Below are 14005 nucleotides of genomic sequence, written 5' to 3'. Positions count from 1 at the left end.
TGAGTCAATTCTCTCCCCAATCCTTTTTGGCCCCAGCTATCTATGTAGCCTGTAGTTGGGAACACTATTACAAGGACAACTTGCAGAGGGTAGGGTCTCCAATCTCAGGATTGAAATTTGTTTCTGGTTGAGATCAACCTTTGGAACCTGTGAAGGACCGAACGTTGAATTGGTAGAGAGCGAATTGTGCAGTATGGAGGTTTAATCACAAGAAGCAGGCACGTGGCCCGCAATTGGAATTGTTGGAGGCAAATAAAACTAAACTAGTTTGTTTATAGCGTAACAACCCTAGCAGCATGCATTTAGAAATAATGCGGCTGAATGGGGTGAAGGAAATCTGAGAAATTACCGTTAGAGGTGCCATCCCAGTAGGTTTTGAGAGGAGGAGCTGATTTATATCACCAAAATCTGTAACAAGGCCAAGTCCTACCACAAGGGATGCATAACAATAGATGACTCAAAGCTCCTGGAAAGGGCGTAGATATGTTACATGATATGGTCTAAAAGAAACCTGCGTCACTCTTCAAAAGGTTATGTTTACTAGATTGCACCTGCTTTTATTGTTTCATCATTGCAGATGCTGTTTCAGATGCTCGATCTGGCATTCGCCTTGCACGTCTGAAACCATACTGTCTCCTTGCAAGTGGTTACTCTTTGCATGTAGTTGCTCATTGTAAAAAAGTCTGTAGGGTGTTACTGTAGAATGTAGAACATGATGTTCTGTCTATCACTGCCTGAGCCTTGGCTAAAACTTGGATGGTTTTTTAAGTGAAACGATAATCACTCAAAAATAAGTCGGGCCCCACCGCAGCAGGTTAACATCGGGTTGCCCGAGCCCGAGAGAAATACCAATGCGTGAAAGATGCCAGCTTGTCGCGGTCGGTCACGCTTTTGAAGAGGGCGAACCTACCGTTGGATCGCGCAATGGTGGCTTCGAGATGAACGACGGATTTCGGAGTGCTTGACGATCTGTGAAGGGTGCGATCCAACGGAGACGTCGCGAAAGAAGATCATGCTTTCGTGCAACCCGAACTCCGTAAAATAATGCCCTCTTCCACCATCGCGTCAACGATCAAACGATGCCGCGTTTCCCAATGTAAGACAAAGAAACCCGATATCGGCCGTCGATTCTTCTCTCTTGCACCGGAGAAGAGGAGAACGCTGGAACTGGAAGTTGCAAGATCGTCGCAACGGATAAGGCTTACAGCAGGCGGCCGGGGTCAAAAAGGCTGTGGATTATATTCTAGAGTAGAGAGAGAGAGAGAGAGGAAGAGAGGACATGAATTTCCGGAGCCTGGAGGAGTTCTGGGCGTATTATGTGAGCCAGCACTCCAAGGCGTCGACCCGGCGGTGGCACTTCGGCGGCACCCTCTCCGCCCTCCTCTGCCTCCTCTCCTCCCTCCTCCTCCTCAAGCCGTGGCTCCTCCTCCTCGCGCCCTTGTGTGGTTACGGCCTCGCCTGGTACAGCCACGTCTTCGTGGAGCGCAACGCCCCCGCCACCTTCTCCCACCCTCTCTGGTCCCTCCTCTGCGACCTCAAGATGTTCGGCCTCATGCTCACCGGCCGGATGGACCGCGAGATCAAGCGCCTCGGCAAGAGGCCCGTCCTGCAGGCCTTCTGATCGCCTTCTCTTCTTAGTAACCGTTTGCCACTCTAATTGCTATTGCTGTGACCCCTTCTTCCACCTGTAATTATTATCACATCCGGATTCCCTGATTAATTTTATGCGATGGCGACGGCTCTTCTGGAACTGTGATGCATCGGTCTTCTGCATAAATCTTTCGGACGAAGTTTTCCCCCCCCCCCTTTTTTTTTTTTTTTTTTTTTTTTTTGCGTTTTCTCGCTGCTTTTGCATCGATTTAGTTTAGATCTTAATAATTGGATCTCCCCCCCAACCTCCTTTCCTTGCCCCAGTAACACATGCCTTTGGTTCCTTCATCTCTGGAGTGAATTTTAAGTGCTTTGCAAGGAAAATAGAAGTACCGGATTCGATCACAAACAAAGAAAAGCTCTTGCATTACTTGTTAGTGTGGTGTCTCTTAGCAACCTTGCTGCGATTGTTCCTGGATCCTGTTCCATTCTTTCTTACAGTATCTGAGGTTGTCTTCCATTCTTTTCCAGGATTTTATTATTCTTTTGTCGAATTGCAAAGCATGACTGAATGGAGAAATAGATCTTGACAATGACTTAGGTCAGAATAATGGGTTCTTTGTTACAGAAATATAGTATAAAGAGGAACTAATTTACCAAAAAGATCTATCGATTCCAGTAGGACGGAGCAGAACACATTTATTTCAAACTATCACCAACTCTCAAAGGTATTATCGACTTAATAAGAGTTGATCAATAAGGAAAGCGGATTGTTGACAGAATCATAGTTTGTATGTACTAGTCTTTGAGCAGAACTTCTCTTGATGATATGAAATTTTCTTAGCTTACTTTGGATATCTTGACATTGATGAGTTTAGCAAAGCACTGTTAACTACTGATGGTAACTAAGCCCTGGGTCATTATGATTTTAATATTGCTTTCTTTAAGCTCTTCACTTCCTTATCTCGAGTGATCTTGTTGTTAATAGTTCTCTAGTAAAGGTTGGGTAAGTGAGATGACAAATCTACTTTGTTTACTCTATATCAAAGAAGCAAGATACAGAGTGAAAACATTAGACTTCAACGCCGTTTTTTCGAGCATTTATAATGTTCTGGAATTGTTATTTTGTTATGTAGGGATGGTCATTGAGAGAGCCTTCTCATGCACAAGCAGCTTGCGTTAAATCCATGAGAATATCGAATGCTACTCTCACAGTTAATGAATGTAATTCTTGGGGAGTATATGTTTAGAGGCTTTATTTTTAACGTGAGTGTTAAGAAAACCTATGATTGGGTGGGTTTGTCTTTCCTTGCTTTTATATTTGAAAGAAAATGTTTGAAACCATCTGATACATCTTGCTTCCATATTTTAATCAGCAAAGGGTTTCTTTTGTTTAATTTTTTTTTACCCTCTCAAGTTTCATAAAAAAATTTCTCAACTAAATCCAAGACCTATGTGAGTGGGAAATTAGTTGAAGATTGCTGGTAAGTAATCTAAATATGAAAAACAAATATGCATGCTTATTGCTATTTTATGTCTTTACATATATTCAAGCTTGAAATTTAGAAATCTGTTGTTCATTTTAAACCGTTGAGCTGATTTTAGGTAACAGTTCTTGTAGGTTAAGTATACAAATCATTTCAGTAAATTTATCATAAGTTATTACAGTATATTAATATAAAATGAGGATATCCAAACTTGGCATATGCTGGATAGGGGCTTATGCTGATAATTTTAATTTAGAGTGGTAGTTGTGGATGTGGCTTCAGATATTAAGAATGTCTCTGTCAAATCTTTAGTAACATGAGATGTGAAAGGTCCTGGTTGGTTAAAAGACTCATGTACATGAATAGAAAATTTAAGAAACATTGGTTGCAGCAGCACTTCTGAATAAATCACACCAAATTTAGACCACTATGTCAATCACTTTTTTTTTTTGGATTCATCTATGACTATAGCTAGATAAAGATTTTTATTTTTTGCTTAAAAAAAAATCTTATGAATGTAACTTTAAGTATCAAGCTCCTATGGATCTCTTATTTCCTGTCTAGATGGTTTCGTCATCAATCATAGTCTGAGCACTTTAAATAACACAGTAGGTGGTGTGTGGTCGGTGGTTACATGTTGTAGTTTGTGCATTGAACTGTTGAAATTGCCCTCTTCAATCATACAGCTAATTTTACTAGCTAATACTTGGTTCTCACTTGTGGGCTGGGCCCCTGGTGTGATAGGTTTCTGATGTCCACTTAGACAGCATATGGTTTTTTCCCCAGCACATGTTGGGGGAATATATACTTTTTACTTTGTTTATAAATATCAACTATTTCCTTAGTTTAACGTAACGTCATATACGCAAATACTTTTGCTTCTTGCGATAATAAAAGACAGGTGGCTCTTTGCCTCCTCCTGCATCAAAAAAAAAAAAAAAAAAAAAACTTAACGTCATATACCTGGTCACTGTGTTTTGCCACCTGCTTTTCTTTTGTAATGTGAAACGATGGACTCTAGCATTTTATTGTACCGCCCATTTCTCTGAGTGGTACAATGTCTGTGTGTTGATGGTAACATTGCTCATCTGGTTGTGGAGTGTCCGGATCTGCAGCCTGCGCGAGACCTAACGATTTGACCTGCCTGGACAGGGAAAAAAAAAAAAAAAAAAAGGAAAAAAGGAACTGACAATTATAATTGTGGGAGTCTGGGAGATATTACATGGGTTCTTAACAGTGTGTCGTCTTTTTGTTCTGGTGAGGGCTGGCTTTGATCTTCTGGTGTTTGTGTTTTTTCTGCTGTTTGTGTTACATACTTAAATACCGACGAAACAAGTATACCGCTTGTTCCACTGCTTAAGATGAAAGGCTAGGTTGAAAAGTATATCTCTAGATCTGTGTGGTTCATTATTTCCAGTTGGTGATCTCTTCCCTGTTAAGAATGTCGAGGTCATAAAGTGAGTGGAAGATGCATTGAGACAGTGAGATGGATGCATGAAACGTATTTGGTGCAATCCAATGCCATTCAGGGGATTCATGTACGGTACATAAGGATGGCTGAGCCTGGGTCTCATTTCTACCAGAGTTGGTTTGGTTCGGAAATCACCCCTGCCAAGCTCTGACCGTTCCTTACCTGCTATCAGAATTTTGCGGGGTTCTTGGCTGTCGCAACGATATCCTTCTGATCTCCCGGCCCTTGGAATATTCAAAAGCCTTGAAAATACTCATATGAATTGGGGAAATGGCTAAAATGGTGTCTGGTATTAGAATTACAATCTTAAAAGATTATTTTTTTTTGGTAAGTAATCTTAAAAGATTATTGGTTAACACGTCATGCATCATGACAGATGGTGCAATCTCTCGTACTGTCGTCAATGTTTTTTTTTTTGTTTTTTTTTGTTTTTTTTGACTGGGGGAGGATATAACCGTTTAATATGAATATATATATATATATATATATATATATATATATATATATATATATATATATTCTTTTAATTCTCATCACCAGAGAAAGGGTGATAAAGTGCTAACCTTGGATTTCATCAATTCTGAAAACTTCCTACAACAAAATACGCACCGAAACGGGAGGGGTAGCTGCGGGCACCCAGAATAAGAGAACTTTTACACAAGTTGATTAAATTTAAATGAAACGTCAGTCTTCACTATTGTATAATTAGAAAATCAAAAACTTTCTTATAATTGTTCTCCCACGGTACGCTAACTCTACAAAAAAGCCACTAATCTGCATTCCGTGAGAAAGATGGCAAAGGTGCACCTTCCTGTGGACGGAGAATGACGAGGATACCAAACATACCAAGCATCGGCAACACCACAAGCCACTTCAGTAGCTTATAGAAATGCACATGGAATGTCAACGAGAATTCATCAGAGAAATATAGTCCATTCTTGTCAACCATCTCCACCAGCACGGTACCTGTTGTTCGAACAGGCACTGTTGGCAGCTTCACCCGCTGCTTCCCTGGTTGATCGTAGACCTGATTGACCACTATGCGCCTCTCTCCTTGGTAATTCCCAGGAACCAATAAAGTTGTCTAGATGTTCAACATCCCAAAAAAAAAAAAAAAAAAAAAAAAGGCATCATAAGATCTCAATGGTCGATTAAACTGAACAAGAGGTCATTGAGGATACAAGGATGGATCTTACTGTAACATTATAAGGTCCTTGAGACCCGGAAGGCACTCTGTATTTGTCTATAATCTCCATCTCCACCCAGAAATGTTTGCCTTCTTCATCACGAAAAGCCCGGGATGAATGTGAGACATATATTCCTTCACGATTATATCGGTACGCAGCATTATTCCTACCCTGGTTTGATGATCTCCATTCCTGAAAGGACACAGCAGAAATAAGATCCCAAAATATATCGTGCTGAAGTAAGACTGGTTCACCTGCAACTTTGGCTACTTTCAGCAGTTGAAAAAGGTCAGGAAGAAAAAAGGTCCTTTTGCACAGGCTAAATAGATCGGCAACATTTTAACTTCGACAAGCTGAACTTGAATTTTTATATATCAATGCAAACTATGTTGAGTGCTACAGATATTCATTTTCACATGTGATAACAAACGAACAACATCATCAAACATACAACGATAGATGGAGATTTTTTGTCATTCACATTAAAGAAGAAACTCCACCGTACCTTAAGAGGATGGTGTGGTGAGGGGGTAGAAAAGCAGAAAACGTTGCCGTTCATGGTACTAACAATTAGATCAAGGTCATCTCCACCATCAACATTATCAGCCAAGACCATGCTGTATCTGTGTATTGTAAAAAAAAACAATATCAGCACAGCATTGCATGGATATTATTAAGTCAAGCATTTTCTTTCCCTGAAAATGAAGTGATGGCTTACGATGTCTCGCCAATGTCAACAGCATCTGCACATCCTGTGGCCCCATCAATCAAGTATAAGTAACCATCAAATGAAGTTGTAACAAGAGTCAGCCCCTTCGACTTTTCATGACGTGTGCTTAGATCAACTAAAAGAACTGGACTCATCACCCTCCCATGTGTCCGGTATGGGAATGGATGAACTTGTGAACCATCTCTTCCACTAAGAACATATATATTTCCTGATACTGTTGAAATTACAACGTCGGTATGACCATCTCCATTAACATCACCAATGGTGGGACCCTGTCACCAATTTGATGACAATCACAGGTAACTGCTAGTGCAACATAAGCATAAAAAGAATGTGCTGCAGCAACAACCTTGCAGACATGTTATTTCAATCAATGTGTACATGCATGTACACGTATACAGGAGCATATGTACAAATATGACAAGATGTCCAAAATAACATTGAAGAAATCATAAATTCAATTTTAGATGAGTGAAATAATGTCATAAAGGGAAAGAAGATGCATCCCAAAAAACCTGCCAAGAAGCAGGTCCGCTCATGCACCCTTGTCTTCGAAGTCTGAGGGTTCGTAGGCCCTACTAATGTCGTAGAAAAGTTTTTGTTCTAGCTCCAATATGAATGCATAAAACCAATGAAAAGGTAGAATTTCCAGCAAAGAATATGAAACCGTTAGGGCTCATGACATAGAATGGCACCAAACCTATGAACATATAGTTCAAAAGAAGTGAGCAATTTTAGAGCCCTTTTGGCTGGATAGGATTTGTCGGTTGCAAAATTTTGCAAACCAAGATCTTAACTATCATTATTGGAGTTATAAATTTGTTCCATTGCAAGAATGTCATGTGACCTAGGCAAAAGTGGTTCTTTCATATAAGAGAAACAAAGTATATAATCCAACACATAAGAGGTTATCCAAATTTTAGTTTTCTTTTGCTCATAACTAGGTCACAACTTGATCATATAATCATACCATGGATGGACCAATAACTTTAACAACATGCCGTTCAGCTTTGAAAATCTTGCTTGTCTGATTGTTTTTTGCAGAGGGGCATATCCTTGCAACTAAGGCATAGTCAGATTCTTTTCAAGATTGAGGTTGAGCTTAATTTGGAAATAACCAAATTAGATATCAGGGTTTGGACCAGGCTCATACATAAGCAACTTTCTCAATAAGCCAGACTGGGTGATATGCTGGTCAAGATTCCAGTTTGCTGGCACATGGCGAGTGAGCTTGTTTAGGACTAGGCTAATCAGGTACAGCAAGTGGAGTCACATTGAGGGAACAAACTGATGTGCTAGATGCAAGTGGAGCCAAATAGGGGAACCAAATGCAGGAGCCTAACCATGAATTGACTTGTAGGATGCAAATGATGTCAGATAATTATGAGTTTTGGCCTGATCAATCCAACCGCTCAGTGCTCACCTACTCTTTATCACTAATTAAGGTTTTCTTGAGTCTCTCCTTTCGATGCAATGATGTCAGATAACTGTGAGTTTTGGCCAAATCAATCCAACTGCTCACCTACTCTTTAACACTAATTAAGGTTTTCTTGAGTCTCTCCTTTTCTACGCACTAACTAAAATGGCAAATATCATAGCTAGATGTTTATTATAAAAAAATACTTACCTGTGGTATGAGACTCTTAATATGTACTTCCCAAATTTCATCTCCTTGGGCAGTCCATGCAGCAACATTTCCATGGGTATCAACTGTCACTATTTCAATTTTACCATCATCATTTATATCTGCTGCCACCACTGGTCCCTGAATCTCAGCCATCTCAAGTGGAAACTTCTCTCTCACCTTACCTAGACACATAAACAATATCAGATATGAGTCAATGCAGTGCAAGTTTAACCTCAGACTACTCATTCATAATGCAAGAGAGTTGCATCAAGGACTGCAAACAAGCAAATGATCTGAGCTGCTCAAAGGTAACTCAGGATCAGCTCAATGGTGCTTCAATGGAGCTTGGCTCAGTTAGAAAATGAACCAAGCTCAAACAGATTTCAAATCAAGGGTTATTTGCCTGAACACTTGTGGATTCCCAAAAAAAAAAAAAAGAGGACGACTTCAGCTTGATTAAGGGCATGTTAGCTTCTGCTGTATAAAAAAAAAGGAGAAGATAAAAGGCTAGGTTTTCTAGCTTCTTCTAAAAGGGGTTTTTGACTTCTTGTCAAAGCACCTTCCAGATGATGTTGCCAAACACATTTTTTTGGAAGTACCTTTTTGCCTTAGAACTTACAAAAGCACTTAATGGAAGCAATATGAAACATGCCTAAAGCTCAGCTAAGAATTTATACAACCTGTGCTCAAATAAATTACGTTAATCTCAGTTCGAGCTAGATTAGGGATCAAGCAGCCCCTTAATATACCGAGTTGAGACTGAGTGGCCTAATACTCAACTCAGCTCAGCTCATTTGCACTCCTAGTTACATCTGCAAATTATAAATGAATGTCGCATATTACCTATGTGCAATCCAATCAACAAGTGAAAAAATCATTTGCAGCTGCAATACTAACAGAAGTAAAGAAAAACAAAAGTTGCAATACACAAAAAATGACCAAAGCAATGTATAAAAAGATCCAGACAACTTCTAACTGATATACTTTAGTGAGGAAGTTTTGAAGGGCAATATGCTAAACCAGACTGCATATTGACCATAACTGGAGAAACCATAATTTTTGTATCGATAATAAACACTACCAAAGCACAGATACAATTAATAGAAGATAAAACAAAATTATGTGATAATGCCAAGAAACATACCACGATGATCCAAAATATAAAACAAGCCATATGAAGTGCCAACAAGTATGTCCATATTTCCATCACCATCCAAATCAACAACTGTGGGAGAAGAATATATATAGGCAGGGGAGCTTGCAGTCTCCATGCTCAGATCAAGATCGGCAGTCCATTTGACATGCTTCGTATCAAGATTGAAAACAACGATGCCAGTGGCTACATATTTTTCAATATCAATGCCACCCAAATCTGCTGAATGTTCTTGGTTATCATAGTACCTGTCATTACAATTATTAACAAGAGATGTCAAGGTTTATTAAGGAATTCTATTGAAAGTTAAACCAATGCATAAAAGTGATATGCAGGCTGACATGAAACTTTAACAAATAAAAAACAAGTAGAATTAACAGTTTGAAAACAAATGGAGTTTTGGACAAGTGGAATGCCTGGAAAACCTGGAGAAGAATGAAGCCTAGCACAAATGTTAACCAAAAACTTTTCCTGCATTAGCTTCTACTTAAGCTTAAGAACTCTAAGGTGATGATTTCAAGGAGACACTAGTCTATGAATCAAGATTTTAAATCCCATGGAATAGGACTGTCCCGGTTTTCCCATGGAAAGGGGTGTGTTGTCATCTTGCCCTGTCCCAGGACAAGAGATGTCCCAAAACATCCCAATCATGACGTTGGGACGATGGTGGGACGGCCTTGTCTCAACACAAGGGATAGTACCTCATCCTGGGGTCCCAAGGAACATCCCTTCAGGACTTGAATCTTTGCTTTGAAGAATCTGCTGATTATCACAGTACAGTATCTTTTGCAGTTGGCAAGGATGTTTTCCAGATAAAGTTATATCAAAGTTGCTGCATCCCTTTCTAGTTTACATCCTGATTTGTTCTATGTATTACTTTCACCAATCTTAATATTAACGGTAAGAGCTAAATCACTGCTTTCTGATCCTTCAAACCCATCCAAAGCAATACTTTCAGGTAACCTCAAAATGCATTGTTTTCCATCCCTAGCCTAATATCCTTATAGACTTTATCCTCATAAAACAGTTATTCCCATAATCCAGCTTTTAAATCTTCGTCTTTAACTCTATTTGACATGAATAGGCAATTCTGGTGCCACTTTTGGTGTCAAAAATCAAGTTCAATTCTGAAGTGCTGCTCTGGAATTCAGCATATAAATCTTCATCTTCAACTCTATTTGACACAAATAGGCAATTCTCCAGTGCAGCCACTGAGGGAAGCAAGAACATATAAATCTGTAACGGTCCCGCTATAAGCATTAGTCAACAACTTAAATTGTTGCGTTACTGAGCTGAAAAGGTGACTCACTAATAGTACAAACGGTGTCAAGTGGGCTACAACAATTAGCAAGCAGTTCACAATTGCTTGACTGCTCAAAAGGAGTGTATGGTTTTTCATCAGGTTAACAAGTAGCGAGATGCTTCACTCAATGACAACTATGAGCAAGAAGGAAAGAGTATGTCTATATGAGTTGTATAAGGAGAACCATAAAAGACTGGATTGAGTAGTGTGACATAGTAGAAGAAACAAGGATACACATGCACTGCAAGACTCAACATGCAGTTCTGTATCAGGTGGATAGAGTGGTAGATTGCATTTCAATTGGAGCAGCCAGGAATAAGATGAATTCATGATTTTAAGGAAAAGCAAGGAGAAACTTTTTCCATTTCAATATAGGCAACATTGAAGTCCAAGAATGCAAGGAAAAGATGAACAAGTTCATCATTCAATATCAACTTGATGGCACTAATAGTGATAGCAAGTTTGACTAACCTTTTTCTGAAAAGAAAAACTAGATTGTATTTGACGCATGCCACATATGTTTTCAACATAATCATTGATAGTGGGAGCAGCTCTAAAAAGGAATAATTTACTACAATATAGTAGGAAGATTATTCTTAAGACTTAAGAGAATCTCAGCCTAATAATGTAGAAAAGGATGGAGATAAGACACCTAAAGATGACAGATCAATTAGAATGCATCCCTTCTTGTTTCAAGTCCAAAGAGGTAGGAAAAATCTAAATTACTAATCTTACCAGCAAATTCCATTATATTTTGCTGATCAAAATTCTTATAACATTTAAAAACCAGATTAAGCACATCCAGACAGTCTTCAACAATTCAAAGTAGTGATTAACATGTTGCTAAACCGCAGCACTTTCTAAACAATCTTCATAGATAAGAGGAGAAAATGAACTATATCCAACAAACAGCATTCTATATATCTGGGATCAGCTCCAGCATTCATACTTTACCATTTGATTCGCATAGAAGAACATTATACAAGTGAGTGGGGTTGGGGGAGTCTTACTCGCGATCGAAGAAGTAGGAGACAGCAACAATCATTTCTTGTGTGCCATCATTGTCAATGTCTGCAATTACCTAGAGAAAATAAGCAGAGTTTCAGAAAGATTTCTACAGACCAGATGAACTCATTTTTAAATCATTACCCATTCTTAATTATGTGGATGACAATAGCATGTCATGCTTACCGGAGTGCTTAGAATGTGCGAATCAATGTTCACATAATCTTCCATTTTCTCATGTTCCACCTCTGTCCATTCCTCATCTCCCCACATGGATTCATCAACGTAATCATCATAATCATAATTATACTCATCATCTAGATCTTCGGCATTCCGAAATAAATCAAAAGATGAATCAGCATCTTCTTCCAGAACCTCATTGTTTTCCACAGTTGCTGCCTGTAAATCACTATCATTGGCACGAGATTCAGAAGTTCCTTCTTGAGCCCCTTTTGAATCACTGTCTTCAAGAAGTCTCCGTCGAGACTGTGTTGTATTCTCTGCTATAGCACTTCCCAGTGACACATTATGCACAGTGGTATTATCCAAATTGTTCACCAACCCATTATCTTGCCCTGCTTGAGCAAGATCACGTTTTCTTTCATCCTCTGGCTTGGATACATTCATTGAAGAGCCAATGTTGCCAACTGTTGTTTTAACAGAGTTATTTAATCCAGATGTGCTTCCATTAATCTCTGTACAAAAATACAATACATGGACCATCTGAAACATTTGTATGATAATTCTATATAAAAAAACATTCATTGTTATAAGGATAAGCTGAAAATGAAGTGATGTCCCACATATCCAAATCTAACAGACTAACACACTTTAGGAGCAGAACCTGATACTAGGCATGGTATTGAAACTACTGAGATGATGTTGTTTTTTTCGTAACATGAAGTTATTGCAGGAAAACAACACATAGACACATATAGACTTTCTGGATATGCTTATCTGATATGGAAGCACAGATTTCATGCATTTAGTTTCGGCAAAATCATGCAAATGAGAATGGACAGTTAGGCACCATTATGATATGAAGATGATGATAGTACCTCACTATCATGCACATGGAGAGGCGTGCATGCATGCATGCACACACACATATATATACGTTCAGCAACATCAGGATCCATGCAAGACTACTTATACGCATGTTCATCAAGCTAAGAAAGTGAGAGAAAGAGATGATGGGAAGTTAGATAATTGGATCAGCAGGCAAAATAGTGACATTGTTGATTACTCACGAGACATTGCATTCTTAACAGAAGCCTCCTGATCATCATGAATATCTGGATGAGAACGGTCTGCAGGCTCTTGATGCAATCCAACATACCAGTCCTTACGAACTTTTCTACGAGGCACTTCTAGTTTGTCCATCATCATATAGCCTGATGCCCTACATAAAAATCAAATCAGGCTTCAAACGAAAAAAATCCACCAAGCAAAAGATTAGATTCACTTACCTAAAAAAGTTAATAACACCATTGTAAGTAGCCAGAGCTATTTCTCTCGTACCATCCTTATCAATATCATATAAGAGAGGACTCGAATGAACTGTTGATTGGTGGAAGGCAGGCCAACCTTTAAGAGCAGAGGGAAAAAAAGATTACAGTGTAAATGTTAAATGCCAATCACCATCCTATAATCAAGAAGTCTGATGAATGACAAAGTGTAATTTCAAATATATTTAATTTCTTCTTGAAATTTAAATAATTTACCAGTAGATGTCAAATCATATTCATAACTTAAATGAAATGCAAAAGGAAGTGACTGCAGGAATATCTTACAAACGAAAGATAGTTTCTGAATTGGAAAACCATTCATGTGATATTTGATCATTGTTTATTTGGTGCTAATACCAACCCATGCCAATAAAGGATGTCATAGAAGAATCAAGTCCAAAGGGACATCAAACTGCACCTGGTAGTTTATCTCCATCAGAACCTTCCAGCACTTCCAAATAATGAACAAATGATGGTACCACCACCTCAAGCTTGCCGTCACTGATATGATAGAGAAAGTGCCGATCCATGTCAGTACACATCTTCAGACAACTAAAACCATAATCATAACAGATTGCAATGTTGGCAACAGAAAAGGACAGAGTGGTCCACAGCTCAACACCAAAGAAAAGGATGCAGATGCTCATATGAACTGAACTCGTTCTGATAATATGTGAGACATTGGCAAATTGATGTTTGTATTAAAAAATATATTAAGAATATATATATATATATATATATATGCATACTTTTTAGGCCCATGATACAACATCTCTCTGCTCGTGCATTTGAACTATAGCAGCTCATAACAGCAATGAAGTTATAGAAATTAAACATGTTGCATTGGGTTACATCGCTGCAAAGAAAACGACTGAAAACAAAGGCCAAGATCATTTAAGTTTCTCCTTGATGTTCTTATATGCTACCATAACCGCGTAAGAGAT

General features: G+C 38.7%; 2 protein-coding genes across 3 annotated transcripts in view; one reads left to right on the top strand and one right to left on the bottom strand.

Annotated features, from left to right (window-relative positions):
* The first annotated feature begins 1069 nt into the window (after positions 1 to 1069).
* Positions 1070 to 1750, top strand: LOC105046287 (uncharacterized). Its single transcript, XM_073258672.1, has one exon. The coding sequence runs from the start codon at positions 1280 to 1282 to the stop codon at positions 1619 to 1621; it is 342 nt and encodes a 113-aa protein (XP_073114773.1). The 5' UTR covers positions 1070 to 1279; the 3' UTR covers positions 1622 to 1750.
* Positions 1751 to 5190: 3440 nt separating this feature from the next.
* LOC105046288 (protein DEFECTIVE IN EXINE FORMATION 1) overlaps positions 5191 to 14005 on the bottom strand; it is a 9619-nt gene continuing 804 nt past the window's right edge. The window contains exons 3-13 of one of the 2 annotated variants that reach the window (XM_010924841.3): positions 13480 to 13562; positions 13023 to 13140; positions 12804 to 12955; positions 11740 to 12248; positions 11559 to 11629; positions 9237 to 9493; positions 8093 to 8274; positions 6454 to 6737; positions 6241 to 6358; positions 5745 to 5927; positions 5191 to 5632 (exon numbers count right to left, since the gene is read on the bottom strand). In XM_010924841.3, coding sequence (XP_010923143.1) covers positions 5318 to 5632; positions 5745 to 5927; positions 6241 to 6358; positions 6454 to 6737; positions 8093 to 8274; positions 9237 to 9493; positions 11559 to 11629; positions 11740 to 12248; positions 12804 to 12955; positions 13023 to 13140; positions 13480 to 13562 — 2272 coding nt within the window. In that variant the 3' untranslated portion in view covers positions 5191 to 5317. Of the gene's footprint in view, positions 5633 to 5744; positions 5928 to 6240; positions 6359 to 6453; positions 6738 to 8092; positions 8275 to 9236; positions 9494 to 11558; positions 11630 to 11739; positions 12249 to 12803; positions 12956 to 13022; positions 13141 to 13479; positions 13569 to 14005 lie in introns of those variants that run through there. The other variant, XM_029264881.2, reaches the window with a different exon arrangement.

This window comes from Elaeis guineensis, chromosome 5 (genome assembly GCF_000442705.2).
Source record: "Elaeis guineensis isolate ETL-2024a chromosome 5, EG11, whole genome shotgun sequence".
NCBI classification, from domain to species: Eukaryota; Viridiplantae; Streptophyta; class Magnoliopsida; order Arecales; family Arecaceae; genus Elaeis; species Elaeis guineensis.
The sequence above is the reverse complement of the archived record's forward strand: the minus strand, read 5'-3'. Positions and strand labels throughout refer to the sequence as shown.